The sequence below is a fragment of the Lissotriton helveticus genome, chromosome 1_1, assembly GCF_964261635.1.
Source record: "Lissotriton helveticus chromosome 1_1, aLisHel1.1, whole genome shotgun sequence".
NCBI classification, from domain to species: domain Eukaryota; kingdom Metazoa; phylum Chordata; class Amphibia; order Caudata; family Salamandridae; genus Lissotriton; species Lissotriton helveticus.
The window spans coordinates 478,675,472-478,702,537 of NC_136057.1; the positions used below are offsets into that span (position 1 = coordinate 478,675,472).

Genomic DNA, 27,066 nt, shown 5'->3' on the forward strand with positions numbered 1-27,066 from the left:
ATGGTCGCCCACCATAAAAATTCCCTTCTCAATCCATGAATTCAAAATGGGTAGGTCAGAAATAAGTTTAATATCCTTCTTAAACCATATTTAGGAGAGCAGAGTACGGATGATTTTGACATCTGAGAGACGAGGATCCAGATGAAGTGGGCACCGCCTTGTGTGGTTTAAAATAAAGTCATCAAGAATAGGGTGATCTTTATATATGGTTAAGAGGTAAGGCAAAGGAAGGTCGTTAGTTAAAAGCCGTTCTAGATTGAGCCAAGGAGGAGTGAAGCCAGATTTGTTGTTGAACCACTTCGCGCCTTCGGCTGCCAGGAAGGCCAATTGATAATTCTTGAAGTCAGCAATACTGGCTCCAATTAAATGTTTGGGAAGGCATAACCTCGTTAGGGATATAAGTGGCTTCTTGGAACTCCAAATAAATTTGTTAAGAAGGCGTTCCATGTAGCAGAAAAATTAGTCTGAACAAAGGATGGGGGACATAGGCATTAAGTACTTAACAATCGGGATAATGACAATTTTTATGGATTCAAGCTTGCCCCACCAAGTTAGGAATTTCGGTGACCAGCCTTCAATAGCAGATTGGACTTTATGTATCACCAGGTACTCATTGTTTCAAATCGATTCAACTAGGTTGTCATTGAATTTGAGACCCAGGTGCTAGAGAAATTGAATGTTTAGTGGGCGTACTTCAGATTGGTCTCTGTTCAGAGTATAGCCGGAGACAATAGCACCATCTTTAATTATGGTCATAATTTTTGGAATGGCAGTATCTGCCTGTTCTGTTATGATTAGAATATCGTGAGCATATGCTGCAGTTTTGAAGGAATTGCCCGTGATAGAAATATCAGTAGGGTTAAATTGTTCATTGAGTGATCGTAGAAGAGGTTCAATGGCGAAGAGGGATGGGGAAAGTGACAGCCTTGCCTTGTACCTTGTTTAAGGGGGAATTAATCTGATAGCACTCCATTAGCCCTAATTCTGTCACTTGGGTTTGAGTAGAGAGCCATTACCATTTTTATGAATGATTCTCTCAGGTTAAAGCAGAACATCGTGGATTTCAGGAAGGGCCATGCAACTTTGTTGAATGCTCTTTCAGTATGGAGTACTATTGCTGCAACTGGGGAGTTTTTGGAGGCAGCGACTTGGCGAACATAACCGACTAGCCTAACGTTATCATTGGAGAGTCTATCTACCCTTGAGGAAGCCAGCTTGGTATGGACCAATCAGTAAGGGGAGTGTGGGTTTGATTCGTTTAGCCAGGATCCTGGAATAAAGCTTGCAGTCTAAGTTAATGAGCAAAATTGGTCAGTCATTTTTAGTTGTGTAAACTTGCCTTAAGTTAAAGTGCACTCAAGTAGTATTTTTCTAGCACAACTACAATTCTATCCCAAAAATAATGTTATCTCTTTGATCTTCTAGGTTTTCAACATATGCATGTTTCACAAAAAGATAGTTTTCCGAGCTAAAACAACCCAAAACAGCTCCTCTATATGTTGTTAATATAGCACTTTGAAGATTCCATTTCCATTTTTTGATCCACTGAATATAGCCAAAAACTATATTAAAAGCGGAAAACAACTCCATAAGTCTCAACAAACTAGCCTATGAGAAACAATATGTCATAATTAGATTGCTTCGAATTTCCATTCCAATTTTCACACAATTGTAGATTGAATTATCTAAAAACTCAAAATTAAATACACATTCTAGATAGAGATAGCCCCCAGCTCTCCAATTGGTTCAAACACTATGAAAAGATTGGTAAGACTTTTACTCTACATTAGGACAAAAATGTAAAACACTTACTGCACTTTCAGCCACAATGTATCCAACAAAGCATTATTTCTATGTTGTTAAAAGATGCCAGGTGATGACTAGGCATCCCAGGCAACACATTATTTTCGTGCATTGCACTCCTCTGTGACAGGTTTGGAATACCGAGACCCGACTCTCGCACAGCTCTCAATCCACTCAATGCACCCTTCATTGCCTGACCTGATATTTTGCTGATTTCCCTGTAATGTATTTATATGGCACTCACGATGCACATATGTACAATAGAGGTATCCAATAAACTCTCACAGTAACCCTCATTTTTACTCTTAATTTAATATGGAATATATATGGTCAGATTTAAAAAATGCATACAGATTCTGATCTGCAACATGCACTGCTATTCCACCACTGAAACACACGAAAATTTAAAAAAGACATATATTGACCCGTACCATGTAGTACGGGTCAATATACTGACATACTGCCAGGGTTTGACCAGTTTTTGAAGCAACAGTGGTCCTTAAACAGAACTGTAAAAACATATAGATAAAATATAGTCTACAATAAGCACTATATTCGTTAGTGTCCATCCGGACACATTTAATCAATTAAACAGATTTTTGAAAACATAGGTAAAATGTTATGAACAAACAATACAGTGGGATACAATCCTGCATCCAGTTTACATGAAAGAACAAACAATACAATGGGACACAATCCTGTACCCATTAACCACAAAAAAACCACAAAAAGGAAAAGGTTAAATACAAACAAAAGAAATTTTTGAGGCAAAACGTTCTGCGGGAGCTCAAAATCAATTAGAACATATAGAAAAGCTATCCGCGATAGTTAACACACTTGATAGGACATAATAGTCGACTGTGTGCAACTATACAAATGGTCGACGGCGTTTCGATCCCTAACGACGTATAGTGGGATCATCATCAGGACTTGCAATTCACATGCCTGAATTGTGTCTCTTCGAAAGACCTCACGTCATATTATGCGCCCATGCATGGCACTCGTCACAGTTTTGCTTGGTCGCCAATGTACCACTAGCTGTACACACTTTCTCTCGAATCCCTTGTTTATATCTGCCTTTTCTATTTGTCCCCCCCTTCTCCTAACAGGCAGTAAAACACAATTCAGGCATGTGAATTGCAACAAGTCCTGATGATGATCCCACTATACGTCTTTAGGGATAGAAATGCCGTCGACCATTTGTATAGTTGCACACAGTCGACTATTATGTCCTATCAAGTGTGTTAACTATCGCGGATAGCTTTTCTATATGTTCTCATTGATTTGGAGCTCCCACAGGACCTTTTGCCTGAAGAATTTCTTTTGTTTGTATTTAACCTCTTCCTTTTTGTGTTTTTTTGTGGTTAATTGATACAGGGTTGTGTCCCATTGTATTGTTTGTTCTTTCATGTAAACTGGATGCAGGATTGTATCCCACTGTATTGTTTGTTTGTAACATTTTGCCTATGTTTTTGAAAATCTGTTTCATAGATTAAATGTGTCCGGCTGGACACTAACGAATACAGGGCTTATTGTAGACTATATTTTATCTATATGTTTTTTACAGTTCTGTTTAAGGACCACTGTTGCTTCAAAAACTACTACCCTAGGTCCTTAGCCACCTATTGGGTTCCCTTGTACCTTACCAACTAGTGTTTCACCAGTGGTATTCCAATTTTGAGACACTTAGAGGGCTCTCACAGTGCACCTGTCTAGCCTGTGTCATGAACTATAACCAGCCCTCTAACGTCAAAACAATAACAATGGAAATATATTGCCTTGGTAAAGGTTTGGTGAAATTATTGTAATCGATCTGTAATTGTAAAGTTACATTAATGGACTGTATGAGTGTCATGCCATGTAAATTATCCAGGTACAGCAAAGTGAAGCAATCATTGATACTCTTAATTTTGTGTTATTATTTCAACTGGATACAGACCAGAATGGACTGAAGATCGTACATCCCAATAGCGTTCTATATGTACGTAAACTTAAGTTGAACTGTTGTAGGCGGCAGAGGCTATAAACGTGGCAGAAAAAGCAACTAATGGTAAAGAAAAATGTACTGCACAGATGCTGTGCGTGCTCGCCTTGAATTAAGCTTATTTACATCTAAGAATGTCCTTGAAGGATGTTTTGCATCTAATTATGTTACAAGGGTAAAATGGCTCATTAACGTGGTTGACTGAAATCTGCATGTAATTCCTCTATTGTGTTAGCGTAAACATCCTAGTGTGTTACCTGCTGAGGGAAATTAGTCCGAGCACCTCTTGTCTAATATCATTAAGCACCGGAACACCTAGCAGGTTTCTCAAGCAACCGGAGCACCGGGGATGCGGGGGGTGGTCACGGGGAGAGTCATTTGCCTGAGAAAGCGCCACCTAATTACTCCTCTCTGATGAATGTATTTCTAAGGTGGTAACAGCACAGACTGGGAAAATGATATTGTACCTCGCTATTTGTTTTTTACATGAATACATAGGATATTTTAGAGTTTGATACACAGTAGACTGAACAAACATCAATGAATAACAAGACCTTCCTGTGTTAATGTTAATTGCTGCATCGTTGTTAATGTTAATTGCTGCCTCATTATCTTTTTCCTAAACAACTTTACAGAGATGTCAGCAGTGAGGTCTGCAATACTGACATTAATGGATTCTTATCTGAGAAGTCAAATGTTATGAGGTAATATGTCACCGAATATGCAATGTTATGTGTAAATTCACAGGTAACATATTAACTAAAGTGTGTGAATTTACTCCACCTGGCAAATTTAGAGACTTTCCTTTAAGTTTTACATTGCAACCATCCATCAAAGTGTGAACACATTTGCTGCTGGTATTACTATAGCTGTATCCTGCTTCGGCCATGTTTTCATGCTCAGGCTAACCCTGCCCACATTTAGTGCCCGTCTTTGATGGGCAGCTGCTTGGCGTTTTCGCTCCTGAGGCATAAAAGCCAAGATGAGCTTGTCAGCCTAAAGCTTTTTACATTTTTGTTAGTACATGATGGCCATACTCTCTTGTTTTCATGAGCTCAGCTAGGCACCAGCTTATGTTCATGGTAAGAGTTTTCTCTGTGACTACTAGTAGAAATATGCCTATAATATGGTTTACATTTGACCCGTTTCTTCTCTCTATGCTCAAATGACCTTTGTCTGGGGAACAGCTGAACAGTTACCTCTGTGACTACAGACTAGTAACTGTTTCTGTCACTAAACCCTTTCCGAGTCTGACTGGAATGAGAGGAGTTTTTCAAAGACATTAGCATAATGTTACTACATCTCAATTTTTAAATTACATTTCTTATTTCTATAGAGAAAAGTAGCATAAGATGCTTAAGCAAAGTCAAACACATAGTAACAATTTAACAAACTGATGGGTAGAAATTAACCAGATGAGGAAATAAATCAACATATAAGTTTTAGCTAACTTAATTATAAATCACTTCCAAATCTAGATTAATCACAAAATGTATAGAGATTACATCCTCAAACCAGCTTGTTGAGACTAGTTATATAATGGGCCCCATAGTTTTTAGAGAACGAATAGAGGCAGTTTCTGGCATGTTCATCAACATTACCATAAAAGGATTCTTATACAAAGTGATTCTCAGTGGGATGGTTTTAGCCAGAAATCTCAAAATTGAAGGTATTTGAAAAACTCTTGGGAATGTCGAAACATCGATGCAATTCACTAAATTATCACACTATCCCATTACTCTATAGGTAACCAATTGTGTCAACCATCTTGTCAGCCCAAATACCACTACTCTAATCTCTCAAAATATTTGGAAGCATAGACTCCCCCATAAAGGGGTATATTAAGGTAATGAAGTGATTTGAGAAATCTAACACCATATTTTCCAAATTGCAAGAGCAGAGAGAATTGTCTTGAATTTAACTCTTCTGTAGTAGTTATGATTTATTTTGAAAAACCAATAGGGTTTTCAAATGCTGCAAGCAGATTTTCAAAGTCTGTATCTCCGATGAAGGTATGAAAAATTGTGGGTATGGTATTATCCCAAAAATCTAAAAGTGAGGTCACCATCCTATTTCCTCCAGAAGCCCAATAATAGAATTGAACATTGGACAATGTTCACCCGCTCCTAAATAAGCAAAGTTTGAAGAAACAAATGGCTTGGTTCCCTGTAGCTCCAAATAAACCTATCGAAGGCCGATTCCAACCTATGAAACACATTGTTTATGGGATTGATAATGGGAGTAATGGGATTATGTGGAAAAGAAAAGAGAACCTAGAAAGAATGGTCATTTTAGGGAAGGGGATGGCAGTTATGCATAGATAATATTGAAGCCTTATTGAAGTGTCTTAAAATTTCTTTTCACCACTAAGCTAATGTCACTGGTGAGCTGGACTCCACAAAAAGAGGCTTCCTGGAAGATATGAATATTATCTCTGGACCAGTATTGTAAATAGTGAGGATTTTCATTTTAGTGGAATTTAAAAATAGCAGGAAACTGACCCCGATAGCTGATAAAGCCTTCTTTTCTGATGAGTATAAACTGCCACATCAGCATAGAGATATAGTGTGAATATGTATTCATTGATCTCAAGAGCATGAATACTATTATTTTTCGGAATGTTCCTGAAATATGGCTCCAAATAAATGTTAAATAACAAACATGAGACAGGGCTAGATATGATGCTGCCCTAGCTAGGATCCTACCAAAGGTATTTGCACAGCATGCTTGTATAATGACAAACATTCGGCCAAGAGCATATTTTGCATTACACCCCAAATATATCAACAGAAGAGAGTCAAATGCCTTTTCTATTTCTAAAAGAATCATAAAGGTTGGTAACAGCAGATACTATGTTTGGAAGTGGGTCATGCATGCATTTTACTGATGACTATGATGTGTACCACCAATGTACAGATTGAAATGAACGCTTGCTTCAATATATGCATGAAAGAGTGGTTTCGGCTTATTTTACCCAGTGGCAGAATTATACAAACATAGATATAATTTAGGAGAGAGCTACAGGAAGTATTCTGTCAATAAGAAATGGAAAAGGACCATTGTGAATATGTGATGTTACAACGCGATCAAAATGATCGCGGTATGTAACATTGCAGTTTTTATAACACAAGTCGTTAAAACGACTTGCCCTGGAGGGCGCTGGACTTAGGAGTAGTAAGATTTACTATTCCAACACCAGTCTACGTACAGTAGGGATGGTGTTGGAATAGTAAATCTTACTATTCCTTAGGTTATAGCGCCATCCAACGCAAGTCGATTTAAAGCTTGCATTGTAACAGCTGCATTCTAAATGCATTGCGGTGTAATCACTGCAATGTAAAGGATGTTTCCCACAGTTGTTGGTAATTGTTGTCTCCATTCCAATTGTTCTATCGACAACTGAATACAGTAACAATTTGCAACATGAATAAAAAGTCATGCTGTCATGCAGTTCCTATGGACTCACTAGTTCCCAATGAGCCTGAGGTTCTAAATGCCCCAATAATTTTAAAGGAAGTCTGGGAGGCACTGAAACTGCTTTTCAAGTGGTAAGGCCACAGGTGAGGACTGTATTCCTATAGAGTATTACAAAGCATTTGCTCCTACTTTGTTGAAGATAACCTGGAAAGTTATGGAAGATATTTAGCCCGGCGCTAACATGCCTCAGTCATAGGACTATGCTAGTATAGTTAAATATCTGAAAATGTTGAAACTTAAGCCTAAGCCTCAATCCTCGACTCCTCCCAATCGGGATTCCGCAGCAACCACAGCACCGAGACCGCTCGCCTAGCTGCAACAGACGGCATCCGCACTCTCTTCGTCCAGGGCCACACGGCGGCCCTTAACCCTACTAGACCTCTCGGAAGCCTTCAACACCATCTCCCACTGCACACTCACAGTCAGATTCCCTGACACCAGCATACAGGGAACCACCCTAGACTGGATCTGCTCATTCCTCACCAGCCTAACCCAAAGAATCAGACTCTCCCCTTCCTCTTCGAATCCACAGAGATCAAATGCGGAGTACCCCAAGGAAAATCGCTCAGCCCCACAATCTTCAACATCTACATGGCCTCCCTCGCCACCATCGTCAGTAAGCATTGACTTAGCATAGTATCCTACACCGACGACACCCAACTCATCCTCTCCCTCACCAAGGAACTCAACACCACCAGACTCAGCTTCCAGGAAAGAATGAAAGACGTCACATCCTGGATGAGCAGCAGCTGCCTGAAGCTCAACACGGAAAAGACAGAAGTCCTCATTCTCTGATCCACCCCTTCCGCATGGGACAACACCTGGTGGCCGACCTCTCTCGGCAACACCCCCACACCCATGGACCACGCCCACAACCTCTGCATCATACTCTACTCCTCCCTCATCATGACCCGACAGAGCAACACTGTCTCCTCCACGTGCTTCAACACCCTCCGCATCCTCTGCAAGACCTTCAAATAGATTTCCTCAAATCCTGAAAGGCTGTCACCCATGCACCCATAACCAGCAGATTGGACTACGGTACGGACACACCCTCTATGCTGGAATCAACAAATCCCTACTCCACAAACTCCAGACCATCCTGAACACCCAAGCCAGACTCTTCGTTGGCATCCCACGACAAGGCCACATCACCCAGCACCTACAAAGCCGCCACTGGCTCCCTGTCGAGAAGAGAGTGAATTTCAAGCTACTCACACATGCCTACAAATCCCTCCACAACGCCGGACCCCAATACCTCAACGAAAGAGTCTCCTTCTACACATCCAAGAGAACCCTCTGCTCCACCGACGACGCCCTTGCCGAAACCCCTCCCTTGCCGAAACCCCTCACATCCGCAGAGCCAGAATGGGAGGAAGAGCCTACTCCTACATCGCAGCAAAGACCTGGAACGAGCTCCCGCTCAGCATCAGATGATCCCCCACTCTGCAAGCTTTCAGGAAGAGCCTCAAGACCTGGCTCTTTGGATGAGACGGAGCTGCACGACAGCCCCCCTGCAGCACCTTGAGACCCTCAGGGGTAAGTTGCGCGCTTCACAAATCTCTGATTGATTGATTGATTGAAGGAGGCAAAAGATTCATATCTCCCGATTTCAATAAATGAATTAATAACTTTTATAAAGTGCAATAGCTGCCCCGTAGGGCGTCCTTGCACTAAATAAGAGGACAGTAAAGTAGCACAGTCTTAAGATGTTCAGTTTCATAAAGCTAGGTTCAGAAGGACTATGTCAGAGGCAGAATGATAATTCATACCAGAGAGTTGATGCGATTTGATGCAAAAAATACAATGTCCTGTTCTGGCCCTAAAGCTGTTTGAAATGTTTAACAGCAGGATGTTAGAAGATCTGAGCGGTATGTAGGGCTTGTACTGCTGAAGCCTGTCCCCAGATACTTAGAGCCTTTGCAGTAGAAAGCTCTGTCAATCAACACCATGCATTTGAAACACATGCATGTTTTAATTAGTAGCCAGCGAGCATTTCACAATTTTATTAGAGCATTTAAAAGTCCAAAACAGATTGTGGTCATCAACATCACTTGAGGTCCAAAAGAGAGCTGATTATCAAATTTAATGCCCAAATTCCTCGCTGTGGTAGTTGGGGAGGGTGGTAGTCCTTGTTCACTTAGCCACCATATGCTTGATGGAGCGTGACAGAGCTCTAAAATTGTAGGGGTGCATCATAATCATGGAATAGTCGCACCCACATATATTCCTGTGCTGTATTAACATTTGGTCTTTAGGAAATGTGTTGTAATAATAAATGGGTGCATTTACCAAAAAAAAAAATGTGTGCAAGTGAATGGATAAAAATTGTTTTGTGCCATACAAGGAAAACGAAATGGCATATTATAGTATATTGCAATTGCCTAATGAAAAGATCATGTGTAATGTAGTGCATTTTGATTTAGACGTGCATCATATTAAAGTCTGCACGTGGAGATGGCTAATTGTGCTTAATGTGTAACAATTGTAGATGCTTGCAAAGCAAAGCACCATTAACCTGTGTGTATACCATGATGTTTAAAGGCTTAAATGAAATGTTCACTTCTGTTTAATTGAAAGGCCTATTATTTTATTCTTATGTTGGCCGAATTGTGTAGGCCTGAAATGTGATTTCCCTGGTTAGCTCTCATATGAAGGTAGTCAGCGAATTTCATGTGCAAGCAAGGTTAATCTGTTCTCACGCTTTCGTTGCAGGTGGAAGAAGCTGCCTTTGTTCGTTAGAACTAACGGCTTTTGTTTTAGCAGTTAGGCATGTAGGCGAGAGCATACATTGTAGAAGGAATGTCGATAATTGGGAGTCTGTGTTCCTTCTCACTGAGGAGGCCTGGGAATTAAGCTCATCAAGCTGAACTTGGATGGAGCGAGGAAGACTATGGAAATGTACCTATGAGAAAGTGCCCAGTAAGATGAGGTGATCTGTGGGCCTGTTTTACCTCTGTGCATTTTGTATTAGGGCCAATGTCCCAGGGACGGAGTTAGGAGAAGGGGTGAGGAGATTGATCTAGAAAGAGCTTTTAGAACAAGCTCTGTAGCACTGGCTACTTGACCCACACAACGTGAATGTACTTCTTAGGAAGTCTTCACGTGCTGACACCTTTTACCGATCTTGCCTGGGGGATGCTAAGTAGGGATGTCACTTTAGAGATAGAATAGGGATAGTCTGATGCTTTTCACTTTTCAGCCGCAGATGAAGGGCCTCATTATGATGGAGGATTTTCCGCATCCTCCGGGCCGGCGGAAGCCACCGCCGGCCCGGAGGATGCGGAAAATCCTCTGCGGACCCACCGCCACATTAGGATGGCTGGTGGGTCCTGGTTTCCGTCCGCTGCTTTTCCGCCGCGGTTGGCTTACAACCGCGGCGGAAAAGCACTAATATGGTGACGGTGTCTCTCAGACACCGTCAGCCAGATTAGGATGGGCTCAGAAACATGCTTTTCCGCGGCGGCTTTTCCGCCGTGGAAAAGCATGTGTAACTTCACTGCGGGGGCCCGTTGCGGGCCCCCTAGGTGAAGGGGGGTGCACATGGGGGGTACCTATGGTACCCCCCTGCATTTGTATGCAGAAAGCAGCAGGCACCGCGCCATGCCTGCCACTTTCGACATACAAATGCAAAGCGTGCATTTTTAACATTGCTGCGGGTGCAGCTTGAAGCCGCACCCGCCGCAATGTTAAAAATAGAGAATGTGACCGCCAGGGTGGCGGTCACATCCTAATTGCACTGGAGGGACCTCCGCAGGCCATGCGGAGGTTCCCTCCTACTCTATGGTGGCGGACGGACTCAGGTCCGTCCGCCATCATAATGTGCCCCCTAGTCTGGGACAGTCATTGCCTGTGTTCTATTCTTGGAACTTTTCATTCTTTTCATGATCCATCGGATTAAACTCACTCGTAGATATGGCTTTGTATTAGTTCCTATGCACTATGTTCCTATGTGGAGAAGTGTGGCTCAGGGGTTAGAGGCAGCAGACCTGGAAGCTGAGATCGGCCCTGGACCAGGGTTCAATTCCCCGCCTTGGCAGGTCTTGGGCTAAAAATTCCTCAGACTCGATAATTCTCGCCCCGGTGCCTCCTCGACTCATGGGTTCACACTCTGCGACTCTGGGCAATAGCTTGCTTAATCTCCACAACGGCCCCTCACGGCGGGATGCCTGACTTTCACCTTGTGGATACCCTGCTATCTCACAGGGGAATACCAGGAAGGGTTCCCTAAGCAAGCGCCGGGAAACCCACTGCGGGTAGCTGTGCGCTATATAAGCTCAACTACATTTACATTTACTTTTACAACCTCGACCTGAGGTGCTTTTACATTCAGTTGTTACTGGCTTTGTAATAAACCTACTAATCCAAAGATCGAAGTCTGTGATCCTTTGAACCACAGTCATTGGGAACTGTTAAATTGCCTTAATGAGTTATTTCTGCCCTTTACACTTCTCAGCAGCTAATAAACGGTACATCGACCTAGGGTTCCTAGTAAACCTCTGATGGTGGAAGCCAGCCCTATCATGCTGAATCCTATTGGCTGGGTTGGCTCAGTTTGTCAAGTTATTTGGGTCTTCTATCAGTTTCTTCAACAATGGAACAAAGCTGAGCCTGTTTCAAACTTTTAGGCCGCATAACTAACTTAAAGGAGAAATTGAACAGATGGTTTAGTCTGGGATTAACTACCTACGGTGTGTTAATTAGAATATGCAGAAGAAAATGGTCTAGTGGAGAGCTGGACGAACAATTCATGGTAGCCTGCGCTGATTCTTCCAATGAGTTCTGATTGAATTGTACTAGAAAGGGGTCTGTAGTAGGTGACAGATTGATAGATGAATCCCCATTTACAAGGGAAGTATCAAATGCAGCATACATTTCCTATATTTTGTTATAAAAACAGTCAGATAGATTTTCACATAGATACACTGTCAGAATACATGTTCGATTGCAAGCAGTCAGTGCACTATTTTAAAGATCTCTCTCGGTGCATTCATTGTAATAGATATTTGTTCGACAATCAAATTATTTCTCTGATTACCAGTGGTGTGAAAATATATTTTAAAAGGAACTTCTAGGTTCTACTTTTTTTAATAAAATAGGACACTGTATATACTAATCAGTGCCTCAATGTCCTGTCAAAGAAAGTTACTAATGTTATTGCCATGGATTTTATGATAGTGTTGCTGTCACTGCAATCTGAATGCTGGTAATCCAGGGAACATGATCTTAAATCTCTAAAGTTTGTTTAGCAAGATTCCTGGTCTCTGCCTACTAGCAATTTAAAAACACAATGAAACTGCAAAAGGGAATGTGTGATTTCCATCAAGCCATCTATAAGGAATTGGTTGTCTAACTGACAAATGGAGACAATTTTAAAGAATACAAATATCTTTTAATGTCTTATGGTTTTGTGTGTGTATATGCATGTATGTGTGTTTATATATGCTAGTGTGTGTGAGAGTATTTGCTTTCTCATTACGATCCCTACATTACTCCCATTGCTACACACTTAACCGATGCTCCAGTGTCAGAAGAGTAAAGAGAGAACTCATCTTCCAGAAGACACAGCACAGAAGGATTATCCCCTACATCTCCCAGGCCTCCATGTGACTATAGCAAGCACATTGAGCAGTTCTGGAACTGATTATAACACTATCCTCGGTTTTCCTGCAAAGACGCCTCGGAGTGCTAATGTCTTAGGAAACAAATAGCGTGATCCCTAAGATAAGAAATCTTTGATCCTCCTATTCAGAAAAAGAAAACAAAAGTAAGATCCGATGCCTAACATAGATATGTCTTATTAACACTGTGCCTGTTCATGCCTACAAACCAATGTCTCTGCATATCTAACACATACCTCAGAACATCCACACTGACCTGCCAAAACAGCTTAACATTAACACACATGAAACTGTTGGCATGTGATTTCTCTTGACATATCAGCTGCCTTCAAAACAGAAGACCCTTATTCTTTGGTTTCACAACTAATAGAAATTGCAAAGATCTCTTTCTTATCCCTTTAATGGTGTTAACTTTTTTCTGGGATATGATTCAGTCTATTGATCCTATCAAGAAAGATCAAGCCCAGGGTCCCAATGTCATCCCTTCCCTCTCTTCTTCATATTATCGCTTTTGGCCTGATGAGTGATCCTTACAGAGTTGAAAGCAACATTAAATCAAAATAACTGTGAATCATAGTACCAGCTACGGACCATCTCTCACAGTTGTATTTCTGAATAAAAAGTAAGTGGTTACTGATCAGCATTTGCGATATCTACATTATTTTTAGGGCATATGGTGCCTTTAAGAATGGCCTGCTCCTCATCTCCTACTATGACCACATTATAGATGTGAAAGCACTGCCTAGCACCCACTTCAACTAGTGTTGAAACTTGTGTTTTGGTGTTCCCTATGTTTTAATAACAATTCTGTGTTTTTCATAAACCAAATGCTGTGATGAGGCTGGTGGTGGACCTATGATGACACCCACATCGTAGGATTCTGCTACACACTTTAATAACTCCCTGTCACTAATAGAATCAGACCTAAAGTGTGCTGTGTGACAAGCCATTTATCTAGGATCCTAGGATGTTCGGATGTTCATTTTAACAAGGTCCCTGAGATCAATAGACAATGGCCTGGTGGTGGTCGCCCTTCCAGTAAACAACATAGCAGAGGACTTTCTTGGCGGTCCCAGGAACCGCAGAGACCATTTTGCTAAATCTTCTTAAAGGAAGCTATAGGACCACATAAGAGACACTTTGCCTTGAGAAAGCACTCGGCCAATCAGCCATCGGGCGAAACACGCGTCGGCTGTTTTTTTTGGGTGATTTCACTGTTGAAAAGAAGCAATTAAAATGGCTTATTGTGCCTACTAAGCACAACAGAACATGAGTTTTGAAAATCATTATTCGTTTCATTACATTTTATTAACAGGCACAGACCTCCATCCACAACTCAAATCATCCTTTTACTAATGGCCCTTGGGTGCAGCCATTTGTGAGGCGCATGCCATTTCTATCATTGGGTCTTTACCACAGTAGCAGGAATCCTAGATTCGTCCACCCATCTCAGCAAACTTCAACATAGCAGAGGTGTTTCTGTCCAAGGGTCATTGATTTGGAAGAATTCTGTTGACCATAGGATTTGGAGGGAATTTGTTAAGAATTTGGTTGCATTGTGCTTCAAGATTGGTCATTCAAAACTTAGCCTTTTACACATGGTTTCACTCGCCCACCCACTCACCTAAAACATAATGCACTTACTTTATGATATATAGGCCAAGGTGATAAATAAGAGTTGGTCCAAGCCCCCAGTGCTCTTAAAAAAAAAATCTTTATCTAAGAGCCAACTAACACTCACCTTCTTCAAGTTTGGTCTTTAAAACATTCTGCTCTCAAGTATACTAATGTTCACATAATAATCTTTTGAGTTTCACATTTCTTTTTTAGCAATGTAATCTACTTCACTGGAGGATTTAATTATAATCAGTGGCGCTGGCAAGAGGGCCTGATGGGTCCTGTGACCCAGGTACATTCCCCCTGACCTCCTTTGGGCCCCATCATGTAAATGTAAATGTAAATGTGTGTATACTTGTAAAGCGCACTGCCGCCCCATCTCAGGGCATCCTGGCGCTGTATACCGCTGTGGAACCCATCCTGGCTTTCCCTGTGAGATGCCCCTTCCAGGGCACCCCCAAGGTGAAGCCAGGCATCCCAGCGCTGTTGGGGCCTTTATGGGGATTAAGCAAGCTATTGCCCAGAGTTGCAGAGTGGGACCCATGATTAGAGTAGGCACCGAGGCCAGAACTATCGAGTCCGCGGACATTAAGCCCAAGACCCTGCCGCGTCGGGAATTGAACCCTGCTTCAGGGTCTGCCGCTTCTAACCAGTGAGCCACACTTCTCCATTCTCCATCATCACAGTTGTATATGATTAGAGTGCTCTTAGTCTACGGCATGGCATTTAATGTCCATGTCACTGGTGCTCTTTAACACCGTAGCTCAATAACATTATCTTTGAGAAAGAGCCTTGTGGAGTATTTTGAACAATTGGCAAGTCTACCATTAACCTTTTATCTGATATCCTCATCCTTCATGAGGTGCCCTTTAATTAATTAATTATCCTGCCAAACACCTTTGTTTAACCTCTTGGCCGCGGCGCGAATTCCGCAGCGGCGCTGGGAGGATAGGGGATGAGTGCAGCGCCGCCATGCTCGTCATGAGCACACGCCGCCCGTGGCTCATGACAGCGTGGTTCCGTCATGAGCAGGGAAGGGGTTAAGGCACTGCAGTTTATGACTTTGCACTGGAATGGGTGAAGTGTTGTTTTAGTGCTTCTTGGGGAAAAAAGAAATAGTATCAGTAAAAGAAAACATTGCACATTTACTCACACACCTACTCATCAACATCAAAAGGATGTGAACAAAGACAATCAGCCAAAATTAGAGTCTTTCCATGCCAATAAAGCACCTGTCTGAAGCAATTTCCATTTGAGCGCCCTCCATTCCTTTGACGCAAAGGGATGGAGATATTCATTTAAAAAGAGGAGGTCATGCTGGCTGCCGCATGGACCTCATATATTCCGCTCGGTAGCCCAACGCATCCACTCTTCTGGACATGCCTGGAACAGCGGATGCATTAAGCTGCTGATCGGGTTTGGTGAGATCTATGCGATAGCCAGCAATACTGCGTCTATATATATTAGTATGTATACACACAAACCTGCATCATAAATACACTCATCATGATTGTACAATTTAGATGGCCGCAATTGTTGTATCAGTGGTCCATGGTGTGCCCCTACCAGAAGGATTTTCGAGAGACATCATTGATTACAATGTTTGATTAAACTATGAATGCAGCCACTAAACAAAACATTACTTCTACTTTGACTGAATAAAATTCAAACTTATTGTTTAAAGAAATCATCCTTACATTAAGCCGGTTGATGTGAACTTGCTCTGGTGGGAGTCCTAAAGCGGCTGCCACTCCTTGCCGAAACATCTGAATTGTGGTGGTGTTCATTTTGTTTACATCCATTTGCAAAGACTAAAAGACAAAAACAGACTAATGAGCTCCCAGATTAGTACACACGCTCGTTAGCTAATGACTTAGTAGCATGCATTTCATGTAGCTCTTTTTCCCAGAGCAACCAAAGGCCAATAGATTTGTTAACCTTCAGGTTCTCAAAGGAAAGCTGGTAAAAGAACATTGAAGGCACCTTAAACTAGGTGCATTTATAAATAACTATACAAGTACTGCTTTAACGATGCTCTGGGCCTCATTCAACCGAGCACTGTATCTGGCTCGGTTGTTGATGCCGCACTTGGTAAATACCGGGGGCCTCATTTATGAGGCTATGCGTCACTTTTACGCCGCTGGTGCGTCACTTTTTGTGACGCACCAGGGGCGTAAAAAATGCGCCTTGTTGTGCCATATTTACAAAGTGACGCATCTAGGTAGATGCGTCACTTTGAAAACCACTGCGCCACATTATACCTGCGCCAGGTATATTGTATGCAAGGGGGGCGTATTGACGCAAGAAAGGGTCGTAGAAGTGACGCAGTGAAATCTATGTGATTTCACTTTGCCACTTCTAGGACACAAATGCGTCAATTTCTTACGCCTGCTTAACAGCAGGCGTAAGACTGACGCAGGCCCTTTCACATGGGGCTTGCCCCATGTGAAAGGATACATTGCTGGAGTTGCGTCACTTTTGTGACACACTCCAGCAATGCGCCACTTTTGCGCCATACAGATACGTCAGAAATACTGACGTATCTGTAACTCCATGCGCAATGATGCGTCATACTGTAAATATGACGCATCATTGGTGGTGCAAGGAGGGCGCAGTGAAAAGTGACGCTTCGCTGTTTTCACGCAGCGATGCGTCACTTTTCATAAATGAGGCCCCGGGAATATTGATATAAAATGATTACACAGAGAAACAGCTGTAATCTCTTTGTAGTTTACCTAATAGGGAGAAGTAGGTTTTGGGGGCTGATTTCCAAAGGCATAGAAGATTACGTAAAAGAGTACTCCGGCACTAGTACTTCCCAGGCTCATAAATGCTTTTGTTAATTGGCCCCAGCGTTGGGTGTTGTATTTACAATGTGTGCTATTACCTTCCCAAAATGATGTCTGCACTTCGAAATGTTGGACAGTGCGGTAATGATGCATGTTTTTCAATGTCCTGACCTGCAAACTCGTAATGCATAGTACAGTCCACACACAGAGTCTGCAGTTTCACTCGGCAAAATGTGTGCAGTGAAAAATGTGATATTACATCACCAGCTGCACTCCTAAATGTGAACTATCGTGCGATGTAGAGAGGGGCTTTAAAACAACTTCCTGTGCTAGGCTCAGACGAGCAGGCAGTGGTCCTCCATTGGTGCACCACATATATTTGAAACCCATACCACTCATGAAAAAACTGACAAGTAAAAGCACAGATCAGCTAGTGTGTACTTGTGGACAGCTTGTGGGTAGCTCAAAGTGAGTATGTGCGTGAGTTCCTGCCCCACAACTTGTAGATTTAAGCAACCGCCACTGAGATTAGCGACAATATGTAATGCTCCTAAGGCGCACACACGAGCTCACTCTACTCACACCTTTTAATTCATCAAGAATTTGAATTTGCCATTTAAGTGGTCCTGACTGCACTCACTCTAAGTGCAGGTGTGCTCTTGCGAAATATGATTGTTACAGGGTGCTGGTATTTTACAATCAAATATTATACCATAAAACGATCGATAGCAGTAAAATGACAACAGTTGTAAAATATAACCATTTTCAGAAAGAAAAATTCTAGCTTTTTAGAGATGTGTGCTGATGACATCGTACGTGACAGCCATCAACATTATCAGTGATACGTTTCATAATTTATCGTACTAAATAAGATATATCAAGCCTACTTGCAGAGTTAACGCTCACCATTGAGATATCTTGGACCTATTGATATATAACAGATATATATTGTTGCACAGTGCAATGGTACGGTTATGTCTTGTGTCTCTGAGTTGTCTTGTGGTTTCCTGGTACTCCCCATGTTATGATGTGGTGTATACCGTATTCCACTGTTTTGGTGCTGTACTCCACATGTGTTCATTTTAAAGTTGCAGCCCAGGACTGCACAAGGAACGCATCTTGCTCATGGTCTATTTTAACCTGGAAGCTATAAACTGTACCAACATCTACATGAAATATATCTCTACATGTGATGGAGCCTAAATTCACACCCAATCAATGTCTGCTGTCTTGTCCTTGCAAAATTACATGCTATCATCCGCTTAACTGCCTAGCCTTGCAATCCTAATGGCATCACTGCTTACCAGAAAGAAGAAACAAAGTCAATAAGTCACATCGCATACAGTAACATAACATGTACATGTTGAAAATGTCCATGTATGTCATCAGAAAACAGCTAAGACAGGTCAAGACTCATCTCAAAAAGTCAGAGGGTGACCATGAAGACTTCAAAATCTTGCCCCGATTTCAAACCTCCCCGTCTTAATCAAGTTTTAGGTCAGGTGTAGCTCAGAGACGGTGATGTTACTAAGCGTCAATAATTCTCTTTGTATCCTGGACAACAGAGAGTTGCTCCTCCTGGTTCTATTTGACCTCCCAGCAGGGTTTGATTTGACCAACCAAGCATCCATTCAGAAAATTGTGGAATAATGACTGGGGATCAGTGGTGCGGTTTTGCAGTGGCTTGATTCCTACCTAGTCAATCGCTCACAAGAAGTCAAACTGTTGACCTCTCTATCCAGCACCTTGCCTCTTGTGGAAGGGGTTGCACAAAGAACCATTCTCTCCACCACGGTTTCAGTCTGTACAAGCACCCATCAGTTTTCTCCTGAGACATTAAAACATTTTTCTATCTATAAACTGCTTGGACTAATGGCATTAAACCGTTGTTCTGCTAACCTACAACAGTCAAAAATGCCAAATCAATGGGCTTCATCCCCGAAAATAACCTGAATTTGTGAAATCACAGCAACTCTTTAGCAAAAGTAGGTATTCCTTAGCATGCCATTACTATGCATGCTTTAACTACGATGTTTTTACATCGCAAGTGAAATTACTAGGCATTTTTTCACTTCGACTGCTATTACTTCGCAAAAACGTGAATATCTATAGAAGTGTCTGTTTACAGCAGAACATTACTTCGCATGTCTTTAATTGGCGTGCAGAGTCTGTTTAATCCATTTTTCTTCTTACAAGTTTGTATTGGATATGAGTGTGGCTGTACGTGGGAAAAGAGGATGGGGTTGCTTGTTTGGATGTATTTCATTCTTTTTTAATAATCTTTACTTAATTATCCTTCCCCTTTTGCTTCCCTTTTTATTGGATGTTATTTCGCTTTTTCTTTATGTACTACTGTTAGACCTGGCACCATTGGCGTGGGTCTCCCTTCCATTTTTCGCTGTTGTCTCCTCTGTTTTTGCTGATATTAGATGCTCTGGGCGCTGTGCCACTGCCATTCAGTGCCACAGCGCAAATGCTCCCTGTGTAAATATGTTTGTGAATTGGTATATCCCTGATTGGCTTATTTGGTTTACCTGTTAGTCCCTAGTAGTTTGGCATGTGTGTGCCCAGGGCTGGTAACCCAAATGCTGCTGGTGGGCCTGCAGCGCTGGTTTGTGCCATCCACAGAAGTAGCTGGTAAAGTGTAAATCAGACCTGCCACTGCAGTGTCTGCGCACACTCCAGAACTGCCATCTTGGCTGTGAAGTGCCCACACTTCCCAGCCCCTGACCCTTCCCTTAGCCTCATGTCAGTCACCCCTATGGTAGGTGCATTGTGTGCGTAAGGTAGGATATGGCTTGATATGTGTAGCATGTCCTGGTAGTGAATACCCCTCCATTTTGTCTTCACTGCTGCAAGGCTACCTGTTCTCCATAGGCTAGAATGGGCAGACTGGCTATTGCATCTTATAGTCCTATCTGACTCACGGAACATGGCAGAAATTCGAAGTTAGTATGCTCAGAATAATAAAATGCATACTTTATTGAAGTTGGTTTTAATATTCTGTGTTTGAAAAGCCCACTTTTAGAAAGTAGGTATTTTCTTGCCTAAGCCTCCAGAGTGCTCTACGGTTTTGTGTATTGGCTGCCTGGGTTTAGAGGGGCAAGGTAGGCTGGGTCAGACCTGGGTTGAATAGAGAGATCTGCATCGAGTACTGGGGGGGGGGTAGCTCCTTGTACTCAATAGGGCTGTGCCTGGCAAGGTGAATGCTGGCTCCACCTCCTACTGTGCGTCTGATGGCAGACCCCCTCTTCCTGAAAGGAAGGAATCAACCTGGTAAACAAAGTGCTCCAGGCCTGAGCCGAACTGGTTCTGGCTGGGTTCAGTCACTAGAGACTCTTCAGAAAAAAGACTTTTGGGGTATAAATATATGTGCCCAAACCCCTGATTTTTGTATTGCTCCTGGATGTCAAGAGGAACCTCTGTCCGTATTACTGAAGGAATCTGCAGGAGAGGACTGTCCTTGTGCTTGTTTCTTGGATTGGTCTGCAGTAATTTCCCTTGGACTTGGAAGAAGAGAGAAAAAGACTTTTGAGAGACTTATTTTTGCTAAGCAATCACCCAAGGGCTAGAAGAGAGCTAGCCTCCTGCTGGAGTCACAGGCACATCTGACTCCCCCACCAGCCTCCTGATTCCTCCCAGCGAGGATTTCTCTCTGCAGGTGAGGCCCCTGTGAGTTCCAGGGCCTCTAGTTCTACTACAGAGAAAAGAGAGCTGAAAATCGTCGCTAATGCCGTTTGCGAACCGACGCAGCTGAAGAGCATAAGAAAAATCCACGCGCTGCTGCCATCGAGCGCTCGCATACCAAAGATCATCGCATCGCACGCTTGCGGGCCCCCAAGTGATCGCTAACCCCAGAGATCATCGCATCACATGTTTGCTGGCTTTTCTAAGGCACGCTGACCCCAGATCATCGCATCGAGATCATGGCAGAGCGTCCGCCATTTTCCTCGCATCACACCCGGATCGTTGCTCCCTCGCGGAGCGCCATTTTCTTTCATCGCAACAAGATCGTGCAAGCCACAGGATCAGCGCATTATCCTCCCTTGCGGCAAGGATTCAACGCATCACCGGCCTAGCGTGGGGAAAATCATCGCTACAGCTCCTTTGCGACATTTTGTTGGTTTTGCTACGAAATCCAGGTACTTTGTAGTTAAAAGGGTCGCAGAGACCACTGCTTTGAACTGAACCCCTATTTGAACACTTTGAACTCTTTTTCCAACTTTTCAAGAGTACCCTTTTCCAGTATTGTAGTTTTCTACCGTTATTGGTCTTGTGTTAAGCCTATAAAGATACTTATTTATTTATAACTACTTGTGTGGTGTCCCTTTGTAGTGTCCTTCACTGTGTTACTGTGTATGATCATGAATGCTTTACACACTGCCTCCGAGATAAGCCTAACTGCTCGTGCTACATTACCACTGGGTTGAGCAGGTGGTATCAAAGGGTGTAGCCCCATTACTCTGACTTAGGAAGAAGGGTCCCTACTTGGACTGTGGCCAGCCACTGTCAACTAGAGACCCCCACAACTACTCTATACTCCTTCTAAAATTTTAAAACGAACAGCCTGTAGTTATTCTATTTCTGCATTACTTCCATCATCAATGGATAACGTTATCCAATCAATACCATTACTGTAATTATTAATATTATTTTAAATTCACATTTTAACCAATGGACAGTCACTTCGCTATTCTCTTACAACATCTGATATTCTGCAATCTCCGTTTAAACAAACTCTGCCGCACTTCCGGCAACCATTCACAATCCTGTAACACCCACAAAATAGACAATCATATCCTTTAAAATACAAAATATTATTAATTTAAAATCTTCTTACCTGTTCTGCTAAGTTGCATGCTTCTCCTCCTCTCTCCTTATTTTCTCCGTATGACGTATGACGTTTCACATGATCTGAGTCACGGATTTCATCTTTCCACAAAATGAGAAAAAGGACTTTCTTCTCCATAGAATACAATACTAAACCGTGGGAATTTTTATTAAAGTCTAGACTTTTACATTTAAATAAATTAACTATGAGAAGAAAGTCCTCTTTTTATTTTGTGCAAAGATGAAATCCATGACGCAGATAACGTTAAATGTCATATTTCCTACGGAGATTCGAAGGAGCGAGGATGAGAAGCATGAAACTTAGCAGAACAGGTAAGAAGTTTTAAACTTAATATTATTTTATAAACTTAATATTATTTTTAAATAATAATAATAAACTTAAATTTAAAAAAAGCAAATTAAAGTAATGCGAAAGAACAATATTTGCTTAGTAAAAGCATGCTATCTTTTAGCATGCGTAGTAATGGTCAACGTGTAATAAAAAATGTGTACATAAAGCATTGCGAAGTAATGGAGCCGTAGTAATGGTAGATTACCCTTTAAGGCTGGACTACAGTAACTCCTTACTAAATGGCATTCCCAGAATCCACCTGGCACCTTCAACGGCTGCCCTCTATGCATTAGATATACTAATACCTGGTGCCAGATCACATCACGCTAATTTTCAGCGCCCTAAATTCCCTCCCAAAGAAGACAGATAGTTGCTCAGATCGCCTGTATATTTCACAAGGCCTTGCACGGGAGACAGCAAATTAACTAGCTCAGACACAATTTCAGGATGTTCCCAAAAACTTAGTAGCACTAACTTGCTCTACCTACAAACTCCCCTCTTCTAAAGAAGAACACGAATTCTAAGCAAGCTTTCTTAGGAAATGCTTTCTAATATCTGGAACTTCCATCTCTCTGGCTATAAGGAAAATCCATCCTATGTCAGTTTCAAGAACGAGCCAAAACCCCTTGGAGAGACTCTTCCAAATGGGACTTGAAAAAAGCAGACCTTTTGCTCACAGCTAAGATTTGGGAAAGTGCACATCACTTACAACTACCGCCTGCATAGGTGGTCACATCTCCTTTCCTAACACTTATTTGATGTATACTGTTCCTAATTTGTAAACGAATGAGTGGCAGTGCTCAAAGCTGTGCTGAGAAGCCCACAGTTGGTGCTGTTAAATGTTAGCACACTGGATACCAAGGCAGCGTAGTCTTGAATTTAGCTTAGGCCTCTTTAATCTAATTGCAGACACTGCCTGCCCCTTTATCTCACTTTAGATGCTCCCTGCATTATTCTTTTGTAACCGCTTTGCGGTCTCTCTCTTCCTACTTTTTTCCCATTTGTGAGTTTTTTCTTCTGTTGCTCAATATCTGATGACGAAAAATGAGTGACAGTCCCCAAAAAATGAGTGATGAAATACTTCTTGATGTGTAAGACCTTGTGAATCTCATTAGAGAATATTGCTCCCGTTTGCAGTTGGTATTTTTTATTTATTTTATGTCTGACCTTTGAGGCAGCTTTTGCCGTCTCACCAGACTGTGGTTTAAAAAAAAGAAAAAGTATAATATATCTGTGTAATAGGGCATTTTTTTGTCAGTGGGCTTCATCCATTGGTCTGTGAAACTGTTGTTAACATTTTGCTTCCAATCACCATACCATGCAGCAGTTGCAATATGGCAGGCAATATTTTCCATTGGCTTCCTTAATTTTGAGTGACTGCAGAAAGCCGGTGTACATTGTTCACATCCACATGAAAATGGTTTATTTCTCTTCAGTGACAAAAGTGCTTTACAGTGTGCTTTTAAATTTAATTTAATTTAATTGGCATAACAGAAATTTCCATCTCTTTTTTTTTAAAGCCGTTGTTCCAAAGTAACATTGTTGCCTGAGATTTTAATCCTTTGTTAGGTGGTGATTTATTATTATCTCCTTCACAAATAATAATAATAAAAATGCAGAGCACCACTGAATAGCTTCCTATTTTAAGAGCATTACTAGTAAAACAGCTGCATTACTGATTTTTCTTTTTTTATTTAAAATTCTTACTGAAATCATATTAAACACAAGCATAGAAAGCAGCAAGTTTTCCTTTTTTTAATTTAGTGGCACAGGTTTGTAATAAAAATTAAACAATAAAGATTGCACCAGCTTGCCAAGACCAGACCTATTGACTTTGCCAATGCTTTTTAAGTCCTTACTTCGCACAGATTTTTCACACTTACTTCGTACGTACATTTTTCCACCCTGTGTCTACAGACACAGGGTGGAAAAATGTGTTATAGATATGCAGATTTATTATAAGCTGACAGTGCCTATATAAATCACTTTTAGCAAGCGATAAAATATAAGGAATATGCAGTTAATGTAAGGTGTTGCATTGGAAGAAATATCAATTGGTGTAGGCAGAGAGGAAATAAATATCCTTGGGGAAGGAGAGGAGAAGCACTGGGGCCTTTCAGCACAGAAGCCACTATTTTACCAAGCAGGTAAACTGCCCTTTAGTATCAAGAAAAACAAAGTCAGTTTAAATAATTTTCTGTATTTTTACAAAAATATTTATTCGTTTTCAATAGAAAAAAAACATCATTGTACAAACACAGTTTCAGGTCACCTGTAGCAAATCAGCAATAAATCCATTTCTTATTCAAGCACTGATCATTTGGCATAGTACATAGTCCACATCATGCTATCTCCGGGGGAAATTCAGTCTTGTTCCTTTCATTTTCCCTCATTAATTCAATCATCTATTCTTTATGCGTTCCTTTTTCACCATGTCCCTGAAAACCTGTATCTATTTTATTAGTGAATACAATTGCACCAAGATGGCGGCTGTAACTGGAGGAGGCTCCCGCTGATCCCGTTGATCCTGCTGATTCCTGGAGTTACAGAGCTACAGAGCAGCATGGTCCTTGTTTACAGGGGTCCTGAATCACTGAGACTACATTGGAGGGGTAACTGGTTGGTGGGGGTCCCCCCTCTGCACGGCGTACAGGTGCAGACGCGGGTCCCGAGGACGAGAGGCTACGGCCCGAGACCTCGCTGGGTCCGAGAAGCTGAAGACGGAGGGAGGAGAAGGCCACTGAGGAAGTGGCCAGGCTGGAGATGCAGCGGGGCCCCCCTGGAGACACCGCAGCTCACACTCGTCAGGATTGAGACCCCAGAGATGCAAGTAAGGAGTTTTAGCTGAGGAGAGAGCAGGGGGGTCCCTTACAAAGTGAGCCGCTGGGGGGTCCCTTACGAAGTGAGGGACGCTGCTTCACGCTGCTTCACGCTGCTTCACTGAGCATTGCACATTTGCACCTTTACCTTTGTATTTGTATTTGTATTTGTAGACATGCTTATAGAGCGCGACTGTCACCCAAAGGGCATCCTGGCGCTTTGACCACAAACATTCCTACAGATGTCAATTACACTGCCCTCGGGAAAAGATACGTTTTAAGATCCTTTTTAAAAGACGAGAGATCCTGCTTGCACCTTAGGGCCAGAGGTAGGGAGTTCCAGAGCTTGGCGGCCGTAAAGCTGAAGGAGCGGCCGCCCATCCTCACCCTTTTTATCTTGGGAACTGTCACCAAAAAAGCCGAGGAGGATCTCAGAGGTCTGGCAGCAGAGTACCAGGAAAAAAGATCTCACAGCACCACTGGGCCCAGCCCATGCAAGGCTCTAAAGACCAAGCAAGCGGATTTAAAACAGATCCGTTTTTGAACCGGTAGCCAGTGTAAGTCCGAAAGGGCAAGAGAAGATGAAGCAGACCATGGCCGCGAAAGCGCCAATTTAGCTGCCATATTCTGTACCCGCTGTAGCTTCATAATTAGGGTATTGGGGGCCCCCAGAAGCAGTGCGTTACAGTAGTCTAATCTACTGATGATGATACTACGCACCGCTTCCGTCCTCGCTGAAAGAGGGAGTAGCGGAAGAATCTACCGCAGCATACGTAACAGCATCATGCAGGTCGCCGTGGTTTTATTAAAGAAGGCGTCCAGCTGGAGACTAGGCCGAGCAGGACACCTAGGTTACGGACAGAATCTGCCGCTGCAACAGTGCCTAAGGTAGAAGAAGGCCAAAGCCCCTCAGGCAGAGGACGAGGCGTTCGGTCTACCGAGCAATAAAGAACTTCAGTCTTAGCCCCGTTAAACTGTAACGAGTTCTGATGCAGCCAATCCGCAGCTGCGGCCATGCATTGGTGAAAGGATTCCAGGGGGACCGCATCCCTGCCCTCGATGGAAAAAATAAGTTGAGTGTCATCGGCATAATTGATGACAGACATGCCGAATGACTTGATCGAACTTATTAGAGGGCGAAGATATAAATTAAAAAGGATCGGGCTAATTGCAGAGCCCTGCGGCACTCCCTGTTTTACATCTCTCACCGCCGATCGAAACGGCGGCATGGCCACAGATTGCCACCTGTTACAGAGATATGATGCCAGCCAGTCCAAGGCTAAGCCGGTTACCCCGGACTCCCGGAGCCTGCCTAGTAGAACTGCATGGTCAACCGTGTCGAACGCGGCCGACATGTCAAGCAGCACCAAAAACGCTGCTCCTCCCATGTCGACGCGCGAACGTAGGTCGTCCAAAACGGCCACCAAGGCAGACTCCGTACCGTGGGCCAGCCTGAAGCCAAATTGGGCCGCGTCCAAGAGGTCGTTAGATTCAAGGAAGCTGGACAGGACCCTGGTGACCAATTTCTCTAAGATTTTTACTGAGAAAGGCAAGAGCGAAATAGGCCTATAATTGGTCGGACATAAAGGGTCCAAGGGTCCAAGGTGACCTTTTTTAGCAGTGGGGTAATCACTGCCAGTTTCCAGCTATCCGGGACCATGGTCATGGTTACCTGGAGGGATTAGCAAGACGGCTGCTGCTTTCCCTGCCTCCTACTTCTCCCCCTTTATTGGCGCTGGGGAATGGACTGAATTGGAGCGTTTTGCATACTTAG

At 42.5% G+C, this 27,066-nt stretch overlaps 1 protein-coding gene across 3 annotated transcripts in view; it reads right to left on the minus strand.

Moving 5' to 3' along the window:
- PTPRR (protein tyrosine phosphatase receptor type R) overlaps positions 1-27,066 on the minus strand; it is a 962,385-nt gene that overhangs the window by 537,448 nt on the left and 397,871 nt on the right. For 2 of the 3 annotated variants that reach the window (XM_078673919.1, XM_078673921.1), the window contains one exon: positions 16,200-16,313. The exons of the other annotated variant lie outside the window; for it this stretch is intronic. In XM_078673919.1, coding sequence (XP_078530045.1) covers positions 16,200-16,313 — 114 coding nt within the window. The remainder of the gene's footprint in view (positions 1-16,199; positions 16,314-27,066) is intronic. 3 annotated transcript variants of the gene reach the window in all.